This window comes from Pyrgilauda ruficollis, unplaced genomic scaffold (assembly GCF_017590135.1).
Source record: "Pyrgilauda ruficollis isolate IOZ18807 unplaced genomic scaffold, ASM1759013v1 scaffold24, whole genome shotgun sequence".
Classification (NCBI taxonomy): Eukaryota; Metazoa; Chordata; class Aves; order Passeriformes; family Passeridae; genus Pyrgilauda; species Pyrgilauda ruficollis.
In genome coordinates this window covers 15004797-15028617 of record NW_024523648.1, presented here as the reverse complement: position 1 = coordinate 15028617, position 23821 = coordinate 15004797, and the positions used below count along the sequence as shown (strand labels likewise).

At 37.5% G+C, this 23821-nt stretch overlaps 1 protein-coding gene across 2 annotated transcripts in view; it reads left to right on the top strand.

Annotated features, from left to right (window-relative positions):
* PEX7 (peroxisomal biogenesis factor 7) overlaps positions 1–23454 on the top strand; it is a 42625-nt gene extending 19171 nt beyond the window's left edge. For both annotated transcript variants that reach the window (XM_041469962.1, XM_041469961.1), the window contains 3 exons: positions 2885–2940; positions 9234–9333; positions 20837–23454. In XM_041469962.1, the coding sequence (XP_041325896.1) occupies positions 2885–2940; positions 9234–9333; positions 20837–20905 (225 nt within the window). In that variant the 3' untranslated portion in view covers positions 20906–23454. The remainder of the gene's footprint in view (positions 1–2884; positions 2941–9233; positions 9334–20836) is intronic.
* Positions 23455–23821: the final 367 nt, after the last annotated feature.

The window sequence follows — 23821 nt, the reverse complement described above, 5'->3', positions numbered from 1 at the left end:
TATTATCTAATAACTAGGAAAAAAACAACAGGATGTTAGAGGGCTTGAGAGAGGGTTTGAAGGTTACTTCAGCTAAATTATATGGGAAGTTTGAGATGGGGAAAACACTTCCCCTTACTCATTTTAAATGATGCTTTTCCTTTGTCTTTCCACAAAAAGGGCCAGTATTCACAGAAGACAAGATACAAAACACATTGTGAATATATACTTTCGTGTGTACAAAGAAAATATTAATGCATTTTCAAAGGGATTTTGAAGCTTTATACATGAAAGACTACAGATGACTTTACTGGATCTGTGTACAACTAGAACACCCACCAATAAGAATTTGCTTTCAATGCACAATGACATTTTTATCATGTTGTATGAAAATAGGTATTCAAATATCTTTTTAGGTAAGCTCAAACACTATGTTTCAGTGTAAAATATTGAAACTAGCAAAGAATGTGAGAGTCAAATACATCAATATCAAAGTCTCCTGAAAAAGGAGATAGTACCTAATCCTTTTAAAGCCTTTCAGGAACAGGTATGTTTATTAATATTTTCTAGGAAGTCTAAACTGGCAGAAAAAGTTATCCTGGGTTTGGTATTTTGATTCACATGGCCATGATTTGTTTCTAACATATTTAGAAGTTACTGTGCTTAGTTTGTAATTTATCAGAAAATGATGTGACTCAGGTAGTCATTCAGTATCACAAATCTTTTTCATGGTCAAATAACATGAGAAGCTCCTGCTCTCCCTATCCCAGCTACCCCTGCCTGCTCTCCCCACTGGTGATTGATGCTGAATCTTTTTTTCTAACTTAGTGCCTGCATGACTATTCTCTAATCTGGCTCTGTGAAATATTTTTCATAGGAGAAGATGCATCCATGTGCAGAGGAGATGTACTGAGAGTACATGACTTCTATTCCGTCTTACCAGGCTTTCGTTCCTTCCATTTCAAGACAGACATGGTCCCTGAGCACATAAGATAAGACAGTGTGGGCCAGCACTTCGAGGTGGTGCAATATCTCCAGGTGTGTGGTGTAACTCACCAGTCACACTGAATTGAGAGAGAGACCTGGATGCTGCCTCTATAGAGGCAGCTGACCCTCCTGATATCCCTTCCCCTGTGTTGTGCTGACACAAGCGATTGCTTGTAAAGCTGTAGCTGATGGCTCTGACTGAAAACCCTCTCCCTGAAAGTGACTAGTTTCTGTCTGGATCATTAAGCTGTTTCAGTTTGTTGCTCAACCACACAATTGCAGGGCTTGACACAAAGGAGGGGGACAGGAGCACACAGTTTGAAGTGGAAAAGAAAGTGGAAACCACAAGTCTTGGCAGTAGATCTGAGACTGGCAAGGAATTCTACCCACCACAGTACTGTCAGGATTCCTGAAGTAGATTTCTTATGGTCTTTCACTGCAGTACGGGGCAGTATCAGTGCACTGAGGTCATCTGGAGTCCTTTTTGGAAGATTTTCATGTTGGTGCATTTGATCCTCACATTTTTAGCTGGCTTCAATATCTTACACTGAAACACAGTTATAGTTTCCAATTTACCTAAAAAGATATTTGGATATGTTGGAGTCAGGATGGATGATGTGGTGGTGATATCTTCTGCCTGTATAGCAGGCAGATGATAAAATTTTAGTATCTTACAGTTAAATTGAACAGAATTTTCTCTTGTAGTAGAAAGACATTATGCATTTTTTTTCAACTTACATGTGTAGCACTCTGCTAAGTATTTTGATAGAGTTTACTTAGGTGAGTTTCCAGGATACTTAAGGTTAATGACAAAACTTTGACAGTATGGTTTTGCTTTATCTTAAACTGTGAGGACATGCAAAGGGGGCTTATGGAAAGTGCACCATGATTTTTTGTTGCCCATCAGACTTCTTCCCTCTAGTATTCATTTTCCTTAGGTGCAGAACTTGTTTTGTTTTGGGGTTTTTTCCCCTCAAAAATAATTGCAGGAAGTCTGCAGAGGTTCAAGTTCCAGCATGCACAATTCCTCAATTCTGCTATAGTAAAGAGAGCTGCTGTCAGCGTGGCAAGAGCCTAGACTTAACTTTCAACTTTGTAGTTGCTGTGAATAATATTAGAAGTCTTGCAGGAAGACTTAACTGTGAACCACAGTGTGGAGGATCTGCATTTCAAACTCAAGTTATGTCAGTGGCTTGTTGTATTTCCTGCTGAGAAGTACAGATTTTAAAATAACTTTGGAAACTGAAGGCTGCCAAAAAACTAGAGCTGAGATGAACAATTTTTTCATAACTGCATCCTTCTTTTGCTGCAGTTGTTAGACCAGTCTGCAAGAATCCATGGAAGAGTGTATCCTGTAAAATGCCCTGTAGGAGAGGGGGAAATAATGAATGAAGTGATGTTATATTGCCTTCAGTTTTTCCACTTCTCCCAGATTTTCCCATTTGTATAAATAATTTCAAAATGGTAGGATATAGAATTGATGATGGTAATATATCTTGTATTCTCTGTGCAGTATGGCCCAGATTTTGTCTCTCTGAAAATAATTAACTGGTCACATAGCTGGTTTGAAACTTGATTTATATAACAAGATGAAACTTAGCCTATTAGCCAAAAGCAGAACTTAATGACTGTTTATATGACTGTTCCAGAACTTCTTAGCTTTACAGCAGAGTTATTTGGTACTGCTGTAATGAAATCTAACCAACACAGCATCCCACAGAGCATTCCTTGTGATTATTAATTCTATGATTCCTTGTAATTAGAAGTATGGGGGAGAAATACATTGATGTAGTCTGTTTTGTTGCAGCATACCAACCAAGACCATTTAAGTAGTTAAACTTTGATAACTTGCTGCTTACAGTAGGCCTGTATATGTTCACAAAGTTTTAACTTTAAAAGTTGTTTTGTTTTCTTGCAGTTTTCCCCATTCCATGCAACTATACTGGCCTCTTGCTCCTATGATTTTACTGTAAGGTACAGTATTTTCTCAACTGGATAAAAATAGAAAGGTGATTTATTTTAATATGGCTTGCAAAAGAAAACAGTTGCAGAGTGGATATACTGGAGTGCAGTTAATGTTGCTGTCAGATGCCTCATAAGCTATGTTGAAAATGCATGGGTTTGTCACTCAAAGGCAGCTCAGTCACTCTGCTGCGCAATATCTGCTCTGTTGGATGCTTTCTGTAATCCTTTTCACATTACTCTACTGAACATAGTTGCATCCAGCTGTGATAATGTCTAATAAGAAGGTAATACCCTGTTAAATTAATTTAGTTAGGTGAATTCGTATGTTTCTGTGACACGTTTTTATTTAGGCTTTTTATGAACAATGGTTTTGTTCCACCAGTATCTGAGGAAGCTTTAGTAGAGTTCCATAGTGTGTATGCTGGAACTCTTTGGACAGTACTTCTGCAAGTTCCCCTGGCTGCTCAGTATATCTGATACTGCTGAGGATCTTGTAGTACTGTTGTTTTAAAGCTAATTCAAAGTCCTAAAGAAGTTTGATTTGATACTGGGATTTCTCTAAGATACATGGTATCACAAGTCAGTACACTATGAAATATTCCTGAATACCTCAACCAAATTCTTTGATCTACATTTTAATTTTCTTACATGGACTGAATGTAGTAGACAGTACATTAAGAAATGGGAGAAGCCCTCTTGCCTCCATAAAGAAATGCCATAATGTATTCCACTTGTCCAAATCATCTCAAGTAATGTCACTTCTGGTTGTGTCCTAATTGGTCTGACACCAGACCTAGCGAGGTTCTGCTGCCAAAGGGTTCTGGTTCTAATTCTCAGTGCCTGTATATGTTGCTAAATCATAAATCTACCCAATCTTCTACCATACCATCATATAAAGTTGCATCATGAAGTTAACCCATTAAGCATTGAAGTGACTTGATTGTGTTGTCATGCTCTTCCCCTTTTTGACACCAACTATATCTCCTTCAGGTTTGGTGCTAATGTGCTTCATGCAGTACTGAAATCTAGTGCAATTTCAGCTCTGACATTTTCATATGTGGAAATTGTCAGAAAAGATGGAGAGAGCTACTAGCTCACAAAGCATCATGTCTATAAATGTAGAGCTTGGGGACCTCTTCACAAAATTCACTCTAGGCATTATTTTTCTGTTCAAAGATTTACTTGTCATTGCTAGGGAGAGAGAGCAGACTTGAAGAGATGAAATAAAGATTTTTAACAGTTTTCTAAAACCATTTGATTTGGTATTAGTGAACAAACAGCAGAGAAGGCCAGGTGAAAGTCTTTGGAAAAGGTGTCACAAGCAAAATATTCTGTATAATGGAGGAAAATTGTTGCCAGTTGGAAGAATTTGGGAACATCTCTTTTAAAGACTATGTTGTACCTCTACCACATACTGTCATTTTATTGGATGCGCCATACACTCCACATGTATATACATATACTCATCCTGTCATATGTGCACATGCATGTACACCACACACACGTGGATGTGAATATATGCACACATACACATACATTTCAATTTAAGAGTAAAAATCCTTGATCAGTATATAAAAGGTGGAAGAGAAGTATGGATTCTAGTACATGGAATTAATTATGGATCTTGTTGAATCTACTCAAGGCCTGTGACTTTTTAGCCCCATTTGGTGGGGGGAGGTGCTGAATTTTGATTCCTAGAACAGCATGGTATGGCAGCCCCTTAAAAACGGATTAATTTCAGTGTTATTTTAATAGCAGTTTAGTTATGATATTGTTCATTTATATTCTTTGGTGTGTCTGTTTGAAGCTCAGAATTATCTGCAAGCATCAGTTTATAGTAGATAACGGAATAAAGCGTAGTAGTGGAGCAGTCCTTTACTGTCATAGTTCTGTAATCTTAAATGCTACTGAAGCTTTATAGTTTAACCAAACAGCTGCAAATCTTAGTTCAGATTATCAAACTACCATGTAAGAAGCAGGGGTTTTGTTTATTTTCAGGTCACACAGCTAGTTTGGCACATAATCACAACTGGATATCTAAAAGAAAAAATAGTAGGTTGAAAACAAAGTTAACAATGCTTAGCTTACTCCTTTGCAAAGAGAATAATCATTGAATGTGAGCACTGTAGTCAAGCTACTGAAAAGAAACCTAGTTCACATGCCGACTTCATACTGGGAGCTGAGAAAAAGAGAATGTTGATTTGAACTTGAGTTTTTACATACCTTGGTATAATGATTTATAATCCCTGTCCAGTAAATGCTTCATTCAGACAAGTATTTTCTATACCATTTCCTTACTCTTTGGAAGAGCTCAGAAAAAATGTAGGCTAATTAAAGAGCAGATTGAACACAAATGAATCATTAAAATGCCAGGAAATACACAAAGTACTGTAACATTTCCAGAACTACTTTAGGTCTGCATGCATATTGTTAAATGCTATCTCTGTCAAAATTCAGTTTGGAAGAACATCAGTGTCATCTTTTACTGGAATCACCATTTTGTATTTTTGGACTCTTCAGTATAAAAAAGAAATCTTGGTGCATTAGTCACAGACAGTGCTCACCAAAATCTAAACAGAAGATCTGATAAATTATAGCGCTTTATTAAGCTGGTGTCAGGCCAGATCTTGGATCATATTCACAGAAGCCTATCCCTAAGGCGGAAAGGCAATTTTTGTTAAAAATTGTACTATATTGGACATCATCTCTGCAACACACTGTGAGGTAAACCACTGTCTCCAGCTCTCCATCACTATGTACAAGTTCAGTAACTCTGATCACAAAGAAATCTTACAGGATAAGGCTGATCATAAAATAAACTGCATTTCATTTCAGCTAGGTATCCTTACTAGCCTTGTATTCTTTTTTTTGGTATTTTCCTTCCAGGTGAAAAGGTGGGTGTTTGTTCACTTGCTCTTCTTATTTTCCTCAAATGGAAAATGTCCTTCTATACCTAAATTGCTTCATAATGTTGATACTTCACTGGAACTATAATGAAATAATCTCTTCAGAATATTAGTGTGGAAATAGTTAGATGTTCCTAGTTAATGCCTGAAGTAACATCATTGCCCTGATTAGCCTGTATCCAAAAGTAGCTTGACACTAAGCTCTCCTCTGACAGAAGTTTTTCTAGTTTGCAGGAGGAACTCTTACAAGTCAGCACAGGAATTAGAGAATAGGAGCAGGGGGATGAATTGTGTGATACACATGTAGTAAACTGGCACTGAGTTCTGTGTTGCTTTTGAAAGGTTCTTGGCTTTGTACATCCACATGCTACTGTGACTTGTGCCTGGTGTGGCTGTGTGTGAAAGCTAGCATTAGTTGTTGAGTGGGCTTTTATGGAAAGCACCCTCTAAACATCTGCTTCACGCCCACCTGAAAATATTATGTATGAAGACATCTTGTAACCTAAGAGCATTAGTAAAGCTTTCATGAATAAATATTTATCATAAATACTTTTTTTCTTACCCAGGAGGATGTAGACTTGTTCTTTGTGCTTCAATCAGTGCATTTTTGTAGACACATTTCCTGGAGTAACTTTTGAACCTATTGAAAGCTTAACTAGATTTAACAGGAAACGTGTAGTCTAAATTTACAAAGCTTTAAGCTTTTACAGATTTAATGGAAACTCATGAGCATGCAAGAGAGGGAAACCCCGAGTACTGCCTTAAGGAAGGTAAGAGCCGTAGCATGAATTCACCACCACAAGTAGTCTTACTGATCTGCTAGCTCCTCATCATGCAGCAACAGGGTGCCACAACACATGCATTGTACAGACACTGGAACCTGGAATGATACTTGCTACCTCTTTTTTCCCCAGCCAGTAGTGAAGGTGCAGGGGCACTTGGTAAGGGTAGAGTGGGGGTGAGGACAAGGTAGAAGATATGCAGGACAGACTATGTTTGGGTTGGTAAAAGTGGTTTGATCAGGGAGCACGGATCTTCGTAACACTGCTATGGGTGGTACAAAGTACAAAATCCATAACTTGACAGGCATTTTCTCTTCTCATAATGTCTTGTTAAGAATAAGCAGTCCACTTATTCTGCACATGCAATATATGTGGATCTGATGAATTGCATGCCAGGTACCCGTAAAGCAAAGAAACTGTAGAGAAATGAGGGAGAAGTTATATTTTTAACAAGTCCAGCCTTAAAAGGCTTAAGAAAATGCACTCATATAGGTTTCTGGGGGTTTGTGATCAGTGCAGATGTGACTGAAGTTGTGGCTTCATACATAATATGGGTAAAAATAACAGTTTAAGTGACACACCTGTGATTGTACAGGCTGTAAGGGACCCTAAAAGCCCATGTGATTGTCTGGCCCATTTTTTAAGTTCGTGCTGCTAAGTCTGTAGATATACTTACAACTGAAGTATTGCAAGCACACCTACTCGTACTGTGAATGCATCTTCACTTCACTCTACAGCCATCCTGCTGTGGTAAACAGTGTCTCAGAAAAACTGCATTGCCCTCTCAGTCTGCAGAATGTGGTGGAAGTTGGCTGAGGAAAGTATTGCTGTCACCATGGTGGTTTTGGAAGCTGTGCAATAGACAGTGTTTCTCACTTTGGAGTGCAAAGTTGTTATGAGAACCATCATTAATTTGTTATCAATGATTCTCAGTCCTGAGACTGAACATTTTTTTGAGTTTTCATTAGTAATTATTTATATATTAAAAAAAGGTATCAAAGCTTCCAGTCAGTCTGTTGAACTAAGTTGCAGTACTCTTAATCTCTAAACTGCTTCTTTACAACACGACTTCATATAACAAACGCTATATTGTCCTACTATTTTTTAAATTGATCAAAAGGTCTTTTTAGGTTCTTTATTCATGTCGATCTAAAGTTATTTCCTTTAATTGTAGTTTTCAGTTATGACCATCTGTCTTTCAAGAATTATTAGAGAGCTCTTGTCACAAGGAAGGCTAACACTATTACTTAGGGAAAAAACTGTATTTCCTTACCTTCTTATGAACAAATGTGGGAGGATGAAAATGCTGAAATGGTCTTTTGCTCTTCTCTCCTGCAAAATAAGTTGTTTATTTAAGATCTCAGGTACTAGGAAAAAATTAAGAGGGTTGTTGCTATGGCATAGCCATTGTGCTGATACCACTCTCCTTGTTTATGAAGGAGATAACATCTACATATTAAACAAACTGACCCTGCTGGCTCCAGTGTTTGCTATTTTCCCTGAATTGGTTTGAACTTACAGTACTTCCATTGCAGTTGGTCTGATAATGAGCTGTTCTTATTAAGTATTGTCACTTTTCCCAATAAAGGCAAGGCAAAGAGACCTCTATGATTGTTACAGAAGTAGTAAAGCATATAATTGACCCCTGTGTGAAAATCTGGGCTGCAGAAAATTTGATTACAGCTGACAGCCCACAAAATGTGCTGTGCTGTGCAGCCTGTAGACTTTTCTCAGTGGTATATAGAACACAAGAAAGAAATAAATCTTTGTTCTGTGCCAGCATATGGGGTTTTGTCAGTGTGTTATTATCTGAAAGTCCTGTGTTTGAATCCTTTTTTTCATGGCTGAGGTGCCTTTTACCTCTGTTTTAATCCCATCTACTCTTACATCTCTCATACTTCCTGTTAATTGCATTGATGGACACTGCGTCTGTTGGGACAGTAGCTGGGAGAAATAGAGGACCTCAGAATTGTTATTTTCTAAGTATTTTTTATAAACCAAGGCTCAAAAGAAAAATTTATTTTAAAAATATGAACTAGTGTAATTAACTGTGTAAGGCAGCTGATCTGTGTAGTGCACATTTGTTACTAAATTATAGTACTAAATTCTGTTTTACAGGAGCACAGTCTCAAATTTGACAATGCGCATGACTGAGATCTCTAAATGAGTGTGTAATTTTTATTTAAATAAAGACTCCATAGTTAATGATGCCAAAAACTGAGAAAAACCACAAATTGTGCTAATATCTTTCAGGGATAAAATTCCCCAGCCATCAAGAAATATAACAAGAATATTCTAGCCTACATTTTTTCTTCTCTTTTAATAATGTCCCAACAACTGCTCCTTGGTGCCAACTTTGATCTCAGTTTCTGCAACAGGACACAAAGATGGCTTTGCCCAGTGGGGTTTAATTTATGCAAATCAGCAGATGGCTTTACCCGGAGTATGATTTGTTATGTTTCTTAAGTGGATGAGTTTGCTTTTTTAAATACCCTGGCAGCAACAGATTCGTCAATATCTTGCATTATATTTTTGAAATGGCCTTTCAATTACTTTAATTGTGGTTTGTTTGATTTTTTTCCCTTTCTCTCTCCCTCCTTTATTCTCTCTATAGATTCTGGGACTTTTCCAAGCCTAATCCTTTGCTGGAAACAGTTGAGCATCACACTGAATTTACATGTGGTCTCGATTTAAGTCTTCACAACCGTGGTCAGGTAAGAGCTGGGATGCATTTACTTTTCACTTGCCTGTTACAGGAACTATGGTCGTGGTTGGGCTGCAGGACTCAGATCCTGAATAAGTCACCAGATTGCAGTAAGCTTCTGGAAGTGAGTCTGGCTGAATGCTTATCAAATAAACCTCATTTCAGGTCCATTTTTATTTGTGAAGCAGTTCCTTGCATTGGGTAGCAGAGGAGGGCAGAACAGACAAGATTGCAAAATCAGATAACTGAAAGCCATGGTGAGCTCTGGGAAAATAAAGTATTTTGTTTCAGAAGGACGAATAGTAGAGAAGAGTCTAGAATGCTAAGCTGATATACAGAGCTTTCTTCCATCTACTTAAAATGTCAAGTTAAATGTTGGTAGTGTTACACATGATGCCTAGGCCTGGTTTGGCATACTGTTTAGAGTACTAGGAGTGGCTTAATCTGTGGCTGAAATTCAAAAACCCTCAGCTATTAAAGTGAATAAGTAGAGCCTATTTTATCAGTAGCCCTTATTTATATACTGGTTCTGTAAGGATTCTCCTCTCCTGTTGCTCCAGTTTTCTGTTTTGTAAACAAAGGATTCTTTTTTTGTAGTATGAAATTATTTCTAGACAAGAAACTTTGAAAAACTGAAGGTAATTTTTTACTTTAAAATGAGAGAGCCTTTAGTTTTCCACACAAAAATTACTGTAAGGCTATTAATTGTTCCTTATGCACTATTTAACATGCCAGAGATATAATTTACATCTAGATTCTTCTCAGATTCACAATAAAATGATTTTTTTTTTTTTACCCCAGATAAAAATTGTAACATCTGCATTCACATTCTGTTTGGACAAAGTGAATTAAAACCATTGTAATTTCTGCTGGTGAAGGTACACAGGAGAAAGGTGTAAGTTTGGCAAATACTTAGCTTACTGCACATGGAACCATTCTAGCTAAATGATAGCTTGATGGGCTTTCTGCCCTGTTGGTTGTTCCTAAAATTCTGTTGCTTCAGTGGTGCTGCAGTAACTATTCACAAGGCCTGCTGTGAGCCACAAGGGGGAAATTGTAAGGCTCAAAAAAGTTTTCAAGGTTCAGATTATTTTTCGTCAGTGCAAGGCAAGAATACTTAAAGGCCAGTTGCTGGGGATTGAAACTTCATCCTGAGTGACTGCACAGATGTGGTTTGGTTGCAGTGGGTCCAGGGGGAGTAGCAAGCATAGCATAGTGTATTTAGGGCTTCACAGTCCCACAGCAGTGCATGTACTGAGCCCAGTTCAGCTTTCCCTGAAGCTGGTGTGGTTTTGCATTTGGTCTGAATGAAGAGAGAAGATTTTTTCTTTCATTTTATATTGAGAATGTGATTACTTTGACTACAAGCCCATTGCTTCATGGTAGACAATGAATGGAAAGAAAAGTGCACATGCACTTTTGTGTTGAAAAAAGGAAAATGATGGTGTGCATACCCATGAACACTAGGACTTTTGTGCATTCAGGTGTCTTTTTTCCCATGCAGAAGTTCTACAAGTCTGATGTTGGATTTAGTGCACAAAATCTATAAATCTGGGGTGCATATCCATATTTACTGAGTGCCAGTGTGCTTTCCAGACAGAAGTTTGGCATTTGCAACAGCTTTGATATTCCTCTGGTTTTTTCCATTGAGTTGATTTAATGTATTCTGAGGGTTGGATATCACGGCAATGCAAATTATGAATGTTTTTTTTTTTTTAAAGAAGTTTAAAAATCTGTGATAAAATTAAGCTCTCACTAAGTTAAGGAGTGAACACAAGAGAAACATAACCCCCATTTTTATAGGAAGACCCTTGAGTATAGTTTGTTCGGCTCTGAGTAGGACATAGACCTGGTGGAATGAGTCCAGAGAAAGGCCATGAAGATGATCAGAGGGCTGAAGCATCTCTCATACAAAGACAGGCTGAGAGAGCTGGGGTTGTTCAGCCTGCCAGAGATGAGGCTCCAGGGAGACCTTGTAGCACCCTTCCGGTACATAAAGGGATCCTCTGAGAGAACTGGAAAGGAACTTTTTACAAGGACATGTAGCAGTAGGGCAAGGGGTAATGGCTTCAAACTGAGAGATCATTGGTAGCTATAAGGAAGAAATTCTTTACTGTGAGGGTGATGAGACACTGGAACAGGTTACCCAGAGTTGTGGATGGAAGTGTTCAAGTCCAGGCTGAAAGGGACTTGGAATGACCTAGTCTAGTGAAAGGTGTCCTCATGCATGTTGGGGGGACTGTTGAACTAGATGATCTTTAAGGTCCCTTCCAGCCCAAACCATTCTATGATTCTGTGAACACCTGCTGAATAGTTGCTTCCAGTATGAGCCCTTGGAGTCTTTCCCTAGCTTCTGCATCCATCCAACAAAGATTATTTGCTTAAATTTTATGCTGCTGTTCCCAGTAAGTAGCTTGTCTTTATGTCTGTTCTGTATAAATCTGATGATGAGCTCCATTATTTGTTTTCTTCATTTATTTGCATGATTTGTGATTTTCACTGTTTGCTTTATAAGGAGTTATGACTTCAGATTTGAACTGCTTCTCTCCTCCAGGGAGAAAGAGAAGAAGGATCCAGGGAGAATGCAGGGTATTTTATTTATAATGGACAAGCTATTAATTTATGCTCAAATTAAGTACCAGTCGGGTCATTAACCTTTGCTTTCATTCTTAATGGTATCTTTTGTTGTCTAGACAGATTATGTTTTCTTTGGCTTTGCACAATGAACTTCAGCATTTTTGAAGTATTTTTTTACACATCAAGGAAAAAATTATATGCATTATTGAAAGTGTTCAGAATAGATATTGTGATTAAGCAGCTAATAATCTTGGAATTACAAGACATTCCTGTGGAACTGATTGAGCTTTGAACAGAGCCCTCAGGCAGAGAGTAGGTACATGCAGGCAGGCTGGTTCTTGTGCTAAGGGAAGCAACATGGAAAAAAATCTGGTCATAAGGAATGTGAAGAGACCCACTAGTATTAGCTAGGTGAAACAGTAAACTCCTTTGTGCTTAATTAAATATTCCAGTATCTGTTTTGTATTATCTGCCTCTGTAAAGTAGGTGTTTTTTGAAAGCTTTGAATTTTAAAAATCAGATGTTGTTTGGTTTGGGGTTTTTTTCCTCCACCTTAATGTTAGTATCACATTCATGGAAATCTGAGACAACAAACTTTCAGGTGCATAGAAAAATGTGCATTTTGCAGTGCAAAGCGTTAACAGAAATTATCCTCATGATATTCATTGTATTTCTCTGTTAAACTGCAAGTGCTGATGTGAGAGTTTGCCAGGCATATTTTCCAGGAGAAAATATTCCCTACTCCAGCTTTCAGCCAAAGTAGCCTAGGTACACACGAGAACAGTGACAAGACCCTAAGCACCAAAAATCTGTTAAATTTCTGATGTTGTGTAGTATTAAGAACTGAGAAAGTCTGTTTACCTTGTCAGCAACATTAAGAGTATGCAGTTTTTAAAACCAGATAGTTCTTTCTAAAGTTTAGGGATAAGAAAAACAACTGAAGTTTTCTTCCTTGTATATACACTAGATAGACATAGGATGTGTGTAGGGACTAAAAAATGGTAATCAGCTATAAAACTACTCCTTGTTTGGGGCTGGTAATGCTAGACCATGTAGTGGAGTTGTGCTCTGTAGCTCACTGGATTTCTTGCTTCTCTCCTTATATTTACTTTTCCTGTATGTGATCTGTGAATGGTCTGATGAATAAAAATACTATACTCCTTTAAGCCATCTCTTCCTGGGATTTTGCTGTGTTTACATTCATGTTTACATGCTGGAGGTAACTTCCTTTGGCGTTACTTGCGCAGCTTTATTTAAAAGCAGCCTTTTTCTTCTATTGTAGGTTAAATGCCATATGGGAGTCATGAATGCATTTTAAATATCTTCAGGCAATCCATTAATGACAGATAAAAGTGCAGATCCTGTAAACATTCTCTTTGTGTCTTGATTCTGAAATTATTTCCTTAAGTATGTAAAGAATAGAAAATACACCTGTATAATGAGTTTCTTTAAATACTGGACAAAAGATACCCAGCCCTTTCTGTTGCAGTTCTAAAACAATTTTGCCTAACACAAATGTAAAAAAACCTGACAGTCTTAATTTTGACTGAAAATCTTCTCTAGCTACATCTCACATCTGTTCTGAACTCTGTAATGCAGCCAGTGGAAAGTATAAATTACTGATTGCCACTGAGTCAGGCTTTCTGTTGTGCTGCTGAGAACAGGATTAAGTATCTAATGGGAACAGGAGAGGAATCTTTCAATTTCTCTATACTTCTGTGCTATGAACAACTGCAAGGATACGTGATTTTCAGTGGGAGTGATGGCAAGTGGTGTAGGGAGCACTTGGTATGTGAAAAGCACATTAGACATCTGTGACATGCCAGATCAGAACAGAACTCCACAATTTTACCATGCTGAGGTGCTCCTTTTGGAAATTGAAAATGTTCAGCTCCAAATAAATGAACGTTCTGATGTTCTCTAGTTCAAAATCATCTGTTATCTGAATGCTTGCTGAAGTCTAGGGTTTTAGAATAACTTGCGTACAACACACATGGTGATCACTTAGGATTTGCTTCTACTGTGATTGTGTGTGTTTGGATCATAATTGCACTATAAAAGGGCAGCTGTCTGTGTAAATACCTATTTCTGTCAACAGGTTTGGGAGGAAACTTGTTTTCTCTAACCTTCTGGCTAGAATTCTCCTCCCCATGCAACCTGGTGGGGTCGGGGTGAGTGAGCAGCAGCGTGGTACTCAGTTGCTGGTGGGCATTAAACCATAACACGCACAGCAGCCCATAGTGTGGAGGCAGTGATGGTACCAGTGTGGTACCCATGGCTCTTGTGCTCTGTGTTACACTGGCCTTGTGATTTGGCCTTCCTGAACTTCCACTCTTGTTCCTAAAGCTGTGGGATGTCACCAGCATGTTCTGCCCAACCACTGTTTGCTCCTTCCTTGCACCTGGCCAGTGGTACTTAGAGCTAAGAAGAGGTGCCTGCACCAGTCTGCTGATCCAAGGAAACTGATGGCATCCTGCGTCACTAAAATTTTAAAGCTGTAATTTCTTACTAGCTGGAGGGAGGCCATGACCAAACTATATACACTTGACCTGCATGCCCTGAAGGTAACTTGAAATCTAGTTCTAAATTCATCCAGCTTTATGGGGAAATTTTTGATCATTGTCAAGTTTTGGTGTGCAGGTTTGTTCTGCTCATTTTCTTTGTGCAGCTTTTGCAGTGTGCTGCATTAGCTGTGCCAGCACAGGAAGTAGAAGGGACAGGAGGGGCTGCAAAAGCTGCCTTAAGCAGTATAGCCAAATATAAATGCAGATGATGTCTTTAGTAAAGCTGTTTGGCTATGTATTTTGCTGTTCATTTAAATTAATTGTGGATGTTCAAGAGGCCCAGAAATGTTGATTGTTCCATATAAAAGTGGAGTTACATCTTGTGGAAATATACAGAAGAACAGATACTCTCTGCTTTTTTTCTTTTGATCACTTGCTCTTATCTTTTACACTTAATTACTAAAGACCTGATAGCTTCCACCCAGCTGTTGTGGCTATGCCACTGATATAATTATAACACTATTTCATTTTAGTCTCTCCTTATGGTCCTTCTCCAGGATTCTACTGAAGTTAAGCAGTTTCTTTGATTCTTTGAGATAAAAAGAACCTAATTAGCTAATTTCAGAGTGGATTTTTTCCATAAAATATCAGATTTCACCAGCTGCAAGTGTTAAACCAATCTGAACACCTTACTGAATTGGAGGGGCTAAAAGAAGGAGATATTTCTTAGTGGTGCTTACTGTATGTCTTTCCCAAACTGTGAAAATTAAACTTTCACTGTGTAAGTCAAAGCCAGGCACTCATGAGTAATGGTCACTATGTGCCATTATCAGCAAAAGTTTCTTTGTGTTTTGAAAGGTTTCTGTCAGGCATCATGATTTTGTAAAAGCTGCAAGTGTTTGGAGAGGAAAATCCAGTTTTGATACTTAAGTACTGGGAAGGATGGGAGACAGTACTTTCTTATTCAGTAAATGTATTGCTATTGCTTGTGCATTTTATTTGGTGCAGGGGCTTGCAAATACTTGCTACTTCTGTGAGCCCCGTCTTTTACTCAGTGTAGTGGGTTCTGTTGAGAAGTCCCAGTGAATTGCAGTAGTGAAACTCAGGGAAAGACAGCAGGATGTTGCAGCTGTTACTGAAAATACTGTTTGGCTTATGATTATTTGTGATTATATCCCAAAAGGAAGGAACTGGACTTAACTCTAAGCTGAAGGATGAATTGGAAGGTCAAATAGGGTGTCATTAGAAAACAGTTTCACTGATGGAAATTGACTGCATTTGGGGTCACCAAGGTCAGTATCAGCACAGAAAGGCATTTTGCAGTTCCAAAGTACCTTCTACAAAACTTAAAATTGATTTATCAATTAAACCAGTTCTTGGAAGACTGAGGTGATATCTTTCTCCTAATTTTTAGAGTACAGAGGAATTGCTACCAAATCTGTGGAGATTTCAAAAATTTTTTTTTTCTAACCTGCAGCTCACATCTCCATTTCCATTACAATTTACTGATGAAAGGACACTTGGAAGATTTCCATTTAGGAATGAGTGGCATGACTTCCAAGTCATCTTCCCATTACCCATGTCAGAGCAACATAACAAATGATGAGACAGCTCTTGACTTCTTAGATCAGTTCTTTGTGACATATCTTTGCAACATGAAAAATAATGCCCTTCAAGTATTTTATCTCTTTTTTTTTCCTTAAGAAAGAAACTGATTTTTTTAAGCAGCATTTGGAGCATATGTTTCTGGTAACTCTAGTTTTAACCTTGATCTTTATAAGAAATTCTGTTCTGGGGTATGTTTCATTTTGTCTTCACTGGAAATAATAATCAAATCAAGGTGTGTTTTCCTAAAAGTAAATTAAAAAAAAAATATTGGTGTTACTGCCCATGGAAAATAAAAAATTTTATTTGAAAACTCCCATCTGAAACTGAAAAGTTTCAGTCTCATGTAAAGGCTGGCATAATGCAGTTCACTCTGGCAACTACTAACCAAACAGGCCACAGTAGTGGTCCAAATTTTCTAGAAGAAAATAGGTATTGAATGAGTTTAAACTTATGCATGATCCATTATGCACTTGACCAATTAGTTTTAATGTTCACCTGTGAAAATAATTTGATGAGTAGCAAACCTAATATCTTACTTTATCTTCAATTAATCTCCATCCCACAAGCTTAGAGGATGTTCAGGATCCCTCAAAAACATGTAATAAGGATATAAATAGACCATTAAGTTCTGTTTGAGAAGACACAGAAGATAAGAAACTAAGAGGAAGGGAAGCACAACTAATGAGAGTCAAGAACTGGGGTTTTTTTTTTTGCTGGCTCCTCTACAGAAAAAAGACAAGACAGGTCTCATTTGAAAATGGGATGGGGAGAAGCTGAGAATGGGTCTTTCTCAGGCACATTTACATATTATCACGTGATTCATCATGAGCACTCTGAAACTCAGTGGCACCAAGATAGTTCTGGAGATACTAATCTAGAGAGGGCTGTCCTTTGTTCTGATTAAACCCTTTCATAAAGGGTAATTGAACTCTTAAGTTTTTAGTTGTTCTTTTGAATATATTTAATCTTGATTATGCTAGCAGATTTATTGTGCCTTCAAGTACTGAATAAAAAAGTTGGTGGCTAACTTGGGAGTTTTCTCTTTTTCTCTTGCTTCTTCTGAAGAGTAAAGAGGCAGAATGTCATGCAGGTAATTGCACTAGACTGAACGGATTGCCCTCGGGTGCTGGAAAAGGTCTAAGTCTATTGCAAGGCAAGATGATTGTGATGAATAGGAAACAGAGGGCCTGTCAAGGGAGTAAATCAGTTAGTGAGTCAATGGAAATGGCTCTGATAAATGAATGGATGTCAGTATTAAATCAGTTGGTGGAAAACATTATTATACTCTGGGACAAGGATAAACATTTCAATAAAATACAGGATAGCTATTTTAGCTGAGTTGAGCTATGATTTCCTAGTCAAGCAATTAGCTTTCTGGGATGACTGCAGTTTTTTGTTTCTCTGCTTGTTTTTCTGGCTTCACTTGAAGAGAAATACAGTGAACCCCATTTTTTATACTTGTTTTTGTGTCTTTGCTGGCAGATAAATTGGCAAGATATTTATTCTGCAGTAACAACAGTATAGTACTTTTAGTATGTATGTCGGTGCCACAACTTTGCTGCTGAAAGAAAAGCATTAAAGACAATTAATGTGTCATTTTGTTAGACTGCCTTTGTTCCATGTAGCTTTAGTTACAATGAAAATTACCAGGCTTAGAACGCTTCTTCTATTTGTGTTATTTCTTGATGTAGTTTACCAGTCAGTGAAACAGAGAATATTCTTGTTTTGCAATTAAGCTCTAATTATTCTGCTTTTCCCTGCAGTTTGATAGTTAAAAGTTGCTATAGTAAAACTGCACTATATAGTTACAAGAGTATTCATAAATTATAAAGTTGCATGACATACAAAATATGCCATGCAAAATGGTCAATATTATAAGGATATTGCAATTTATACAGTTCTTTGCAACAGAAATAAACTGTCTTCTACTCTGTTGCCATGTCAGTTAAAAAAAACACCAAAAAACTATGCACCCTCTAAAAACTGAAATCAGTGAGATTTGTTTGTATCTCAGAGTAAAATTTGTCCTCAAGACAGCAGAAATTTTTTATGTTTTTTACATTTTTTACAAACTTCCGTCCCTCCATGTTCCTAATGGAGGGATTTTTATAAGTTGTGCAAATCAAGTGTGAGTCCATTTTCAGTTTTTCTTTATCTTCATCCCACCACAGGAGGACTTTCTTCACCTGTCAGAAACATCATCTCATTTATCAAAATGTAAACTCTAGGAACTTGCCCCTTTTTGGATGCTATATTTATTTAGTATGGTGTGCTGGATGAGCTTTCATCCCAATGAAATTTCTCTCTCTGCTTTAATATTTAAATTAAGTTGCATTTAGTTTATTTTTTTTAAAAAGGCTAAAGAATGTATTTTTTGATAATACATACTTTGAAGAATGTATTAAATATGGTCATATGTCACAGGAGAACTGACATTTCTTAAATACTTTTAAAGCACTCACATTCAGTATCCCACGTTCTCCTCTTCTGGAGAAAGGCACACAACTGTTGTACAACTGTTGTAAGACCACTGTATAAGACAGGTTACAAGATAAAAGGCAAAATGCAGGGAGAAGACATTTTGTAAACTGATGCAGTTGCTGCATGAACAAGTCCTAGGATTCATCTTATCATTTGTGTATGAGGCAGTGACAATCTCTGAGCTACTGCAAAGGGGCACATGGCACTCTCCATCAAAAAATGCTGGCTGCTGCACTCCTAGCTTACAGTTGCCCCCTTTCTCTGACAGTCTTGCCTGTACTTTGGAGAAAGTAAGGAGAAATGGAAATGTCATTCATTTTTTAATGTTCTGCCATGCTGCAGTGTCCCATTGATACCTGTGTTCTGTACTTCACGTGTGTATTTTCATCAAGGTTTCTGGTATCAATATTTCATTATACACTTCCTGCTGCACAGGAGAGAACTTGATTCCCTGTTACTTACTGTAGCTTTTGTTTTCTTCTTGTTGGCTGGCTACATTTTACATTTTCTCATTTCACATGGTATCATTAAGTCAATGAGTTGGGCAACTTATCGCATGTGATCCTTTTCAAACTCTTTTAATATCCCCTGTTTATTTTCAGTGTTGCTAGATTAAATGGTTCTATACCTATATTTGTTCGGAGGCCGTTAATTCAGGGATATTAATTACATTGATAACAGGTGGGAATTCCCATGGGATTTTTTCCAAATGTTATTTTTGTGTCTTGTTTCTTTACAAAAAAAGAGAGTATTGCCTATGGAACATTTATCTGTAGCTGTGGAGAATAGTAAAAAACCTGCAGTTTATGTGATTGCCAGCTTCTACACAGCATTTAGTGGAAAACTCAAATTTTCTTTTTGGTATGATTTGAGAGACTGCAATGCAGCAGAACATTATGCTACAGAAAGCTCTATTATGTCGTATGAATAGACAGACATATTGTCAAGAGTTTTTTTGACCCATTTAGATGTATATGGAAAGCACTTCAAATAACTAAGTAGAACCAGCTAAGGAAGCAATGAAAATGAATAATGGTGCAGTGTAGTAAACACAAAATGGGCTAATTATAGTCTGAAATCAAATACTGTAGTTGGATTTCCAAATTTTTAGTGTGCAGCTGTTCATTCTGGCTCTAGAAGAGAACAGGAATTGCAGGCTGCAGCAGAAGGAAGCTTGTTGTGCAGAGGATCCAATACTGTATCTTTTGTAATCCCAACTGGAAATGACATTGTAAAGATAATGCAATATGGTTTCAGCCAGATTTGCTGGCATTTATTTGTGGACCTCCTCAGCTTTTCCTCTTTAGGGCTCCTCTTTCTTCTATTGGCCTTAATTCTTGTCTCCTACAATATTTTGTGAATATGTATCATACATAGGTCATCCTCTTGAGTAATTCTCAATGTGGTTAACCCTTTCACTTTGTTACAGACTTTGAAGTGCGTTTTCATTTAATTTTCAAACCTAAAGTATTCCATAGTATTTTTCCTTGGAGTCTTGTTATTTATTAAGATCTTTAAACACTATAGACTTAGGTTAACTTTCTGAGTTTCTGGTTTAAGTTCAAGCCTTCATTGAGGATAGAGCCTGGGATGATGAATTCAGAAAAGTTGTGGTTATACTCAAATCAGTCACTGTGTTTATAAGATGCCTTTGTCACAAGTGGCACCGCTTCTTATTAGACTAGTGGGGGTCTAGGTAGTGCTTGGAGCAACACTATGGCCCCCAAATCTCAATGATCAGCAAATACACATATCTCTTCTCAACAACAGACAGGGATTTCATAGCTTATCAAGCATGAGACTGAAATTCTGGCTTAATTCTTCAGGAAACTTCCTGTATAATTTTGTTGAACTCTTTTGGTTTTCTATTCCTCAGCACTAGACATTAAGAAAATGTTTATAACAAATTTCTGTATCTGCAAGTATAAGAAGGTTGCTCAGATCTGGTAATGAAATATTTAGATATTATGGTGAAAGGATCCTAAGACTCTATAAAGAGAAGAAACATGGCAGGGTCTGGACTTTTGTGTATCCTTCCTTAATTTAATTTTCAGTTACATTTTTTTGCCAGTTTGGAACAATCAATTGAAACCCAAAGGTTTTCCTGCTTTCCTCATGAGGAGTATGAAAAATAGGAGGTTGTTAATTTTCATGTTTCTCAGTAAAGTTAAAAAAAAAAAAAAAACCAACCAAACCAAAACCAATGTAGTTATTGTATTATTTTGAAGCATTGTAAGTCAGAGTACCAGCTGATATTAAATTCACAATATGCATTAAGTTCCCTGTGATTTTTGTAAAAATTACACTTGTGAAGGACCTAAATAGATTTTGTTTGCTTTGTAGGTGGTGGACTGTGCTTGGGACGAACTAGTCAAGATCTATACTCCATCGTGTCTGGCAGTTCCTGTTTAGGAGAGATGATCTGACACGCAGGAACCTTTCTCTCTCCCCCCACAACCAGACTTGTGCTAAAGCGTCAACAGTGTCACTAACCTCAGTGTCTCTTTATAAGTAGAACTGCTTGAATGGAATGTTGTGCACTTGAACATGTGGAGACTTCAGGTCTTGGTTTACTGTGCAGGTAGTACTTGAGCTAGCAAAATGTTCCACAGCTACTCAGAAGCTGAAGAGTAGCCATAGCAGGTATCAGTGGTGTCTTCAGAGCTGAATAACCAACACGAGTTTGTCATCTGTCTGGCTAATGATGAGAGCAGAGGCCTGAATCTTCTTGTTCCTTATAAAGATTAAAAGAAACTGGCAGTGTATTTTGAGATGTCACTGTAGAAAAGAAAAAAAATGAAAAGAGAAAAGCTTTTTACTGTAAAGTACTGTAATGTCAACTGAAGTTTGTATCACCCAGATGCATTTATGTTTTACTGTAAGTCATGTTGCATTATTTTCTTTTGCAATATGATGCATTTACTCTTGATCGACAGTAAATGTCATAGTTTGTAGCCAGCTGATTTGTTTGACCTTTTTGATTGCCGCTTCACAAAGATGGTAAAGATTATTCTCATATATTTTTCCTTTAGATCTCTTTGAGTAAAACAGTTGATGAAGTTATGTAGAAAGATACTCTGATAATAGAGAAAATGGTTATGAAAAAATGAAATACATACAAAACTAATTGAATCACAATCCTCAAGATTTAGAGATTGGGCAACCATCTCTTCTATTAGACTTGTCTTCTATTTTCGCTTAGAAAGCTCTTCCAAGAAATAGACGTGGATTGTGGCCATAAATCCAGTGTTTCTGGACCTGTGGCAGCCTGGCCAAAGTGAGAAGTGATATCCAAACCAGTTGACCTATATACATGCAGATTAATTGCATGATATAAGCACAGCAGATCCAGTATGGCCAAACTATTGCAGTCACTACAACATGCACAACATATTCTAGGTATGTTGAATACTTTGCATCCAGTTTTGCACTCAGCCCATATGCTGGTACTTCCATCTAAGTTTTCTGGGGCAAGTAGACATGTTCAAATGTTATGTTTCTCCACACACCTCTGAACGGTGTTTTAGGATCAAGCTGTGATAGTACTCCAGCATTCATAGCCTTCTTTCCTCATTTCCTGCTAGCCATTTTTTTTACCTTCTTAAAACTGTCTCCTTTCTGCTGTTAGCCTGTCTCAACTACCACTACAATCAAAAGACTCTTTGCGGGTTGGGTCTTTGCAGATCTCTGGTCAGGTTTTCATAGTGCGGTGTTAATAAATGCTCTACCCTTCTGGGTTGCAGCACTCATAGATTGACCAATAGCAGACACTGCCAGATCTGCTGGGTGCTTTGAAGCAATGAAGGAAAGAATTCAGCTGAGCTAAGACCTGCAATTTGCAAGGAAAGAATGATTGTTCTATCTTGGAGAAAGAGCCAGGGAACTAACAGGTAGCCACAAGGAGACATGCATATATTGATGGGGTATATAGGGCTGGACAGGAAGAAACTTTCTTCTACAACATGACAGTTTGGATCCCAATTGGATCCTGTATTTTTCTTTGTCAAATGCAAACTGCCCCTGGACTGACATCTTTTTGAGTTGAATTAATAACAAAAAATAGATTTTGCCTTTTTTTATGACAGTGTGCTGTACCAAATCCAAACCATTTACTGCACTTTAATTCTGTGTGCTGAGGAATAATGCAAAATAAAGCTGTGCTGCATGCAGCTTTCAGCAGTACCATGGGCCACAAAATCTAATTTTAGGCATTAAAATTGATTATTTCAACTTCAATAGTTCCTCCACTCTTCTGTTTTATCTCCCTTTTCTGCTTTGATTACAAGTTGCTTGTCTGAGTGGAACATTTTGGTGGCAGGTGTGTATTTTATATGCATGTTTCTTGGGGGACAGACAGAGTGGGTTATTCCAGAATGCTGCCATAGCCTATTGGTTGGAAGGGAAAATTTAGAAAACCTAGCGCAAGGGGAAAAATTAGGAATTCTGAACATGCACACTCAGCACATGGATTAAATCTTTCCTCAATTGCCTTCTCTCCCTTCATGTCCTGGTTAGCTGTTTCCAGATTTATTTCTCTTGAAAGATGAGTGGATCCAGAAGATGCACATAGTAAATAAAAACTGTGGCCTTTAATCTTGCTGTGTGATCTTTGAATGGTGAAAATGTGCTGTAACATTTCTGCACTGTAACAGAAAAAACAATTTGGCAATAGTTGTTGCTGATTCTTAATTCTCAGGGAATATTTGCTATAGTTGTTTTGAAGAAATACTTGTTAATTTTATGACCAAAATACTAGCTTCCAATCTTCTTTTTCATTTACTGAAACAGTTAACAACAACAATCTAAAACATGTAATGTGTTCTGCTTTCAAACTTGCTGTGAAAGATCTTGTTTTATTTAAGTCTGGATTTCTCTTTGGTTTAAGAAACACATTGATTAATCAAGTTCTAAAGGTGTGGATTTGTTGTTCTGTAATGCTATTAAATTAATTGCACACAGTATCTTTGGCTGTACTTTTGTGTTCACTTCCCCAATTAAGAAATGTTGTTCAAAAACTAAATGCTGTGAAAGATATGAGAGCATCTTCTAAGAAGAATAAGATCATAACCATGGTTTATTTCATGTATGAATACTGGGTGATGATCACATTTTTCCTCTGTACTGGTAGAGACCATACTTATGCAACTTTTCCTACCTGTGTGCCCCATCAGATCTTCATTTTCATAAAGGAAAGCTATTTTAAATTATTCTTTGTGTCTGCTTGTGCAGAGTTTGTGTCAGTGATGAAGTGATCTCTTTCTTCTAGCCAAGTACAGTGCTGGCCTCAAATTTTGCTGCATAAGCAGGCTGTACTGTGCCTTTCAGCAG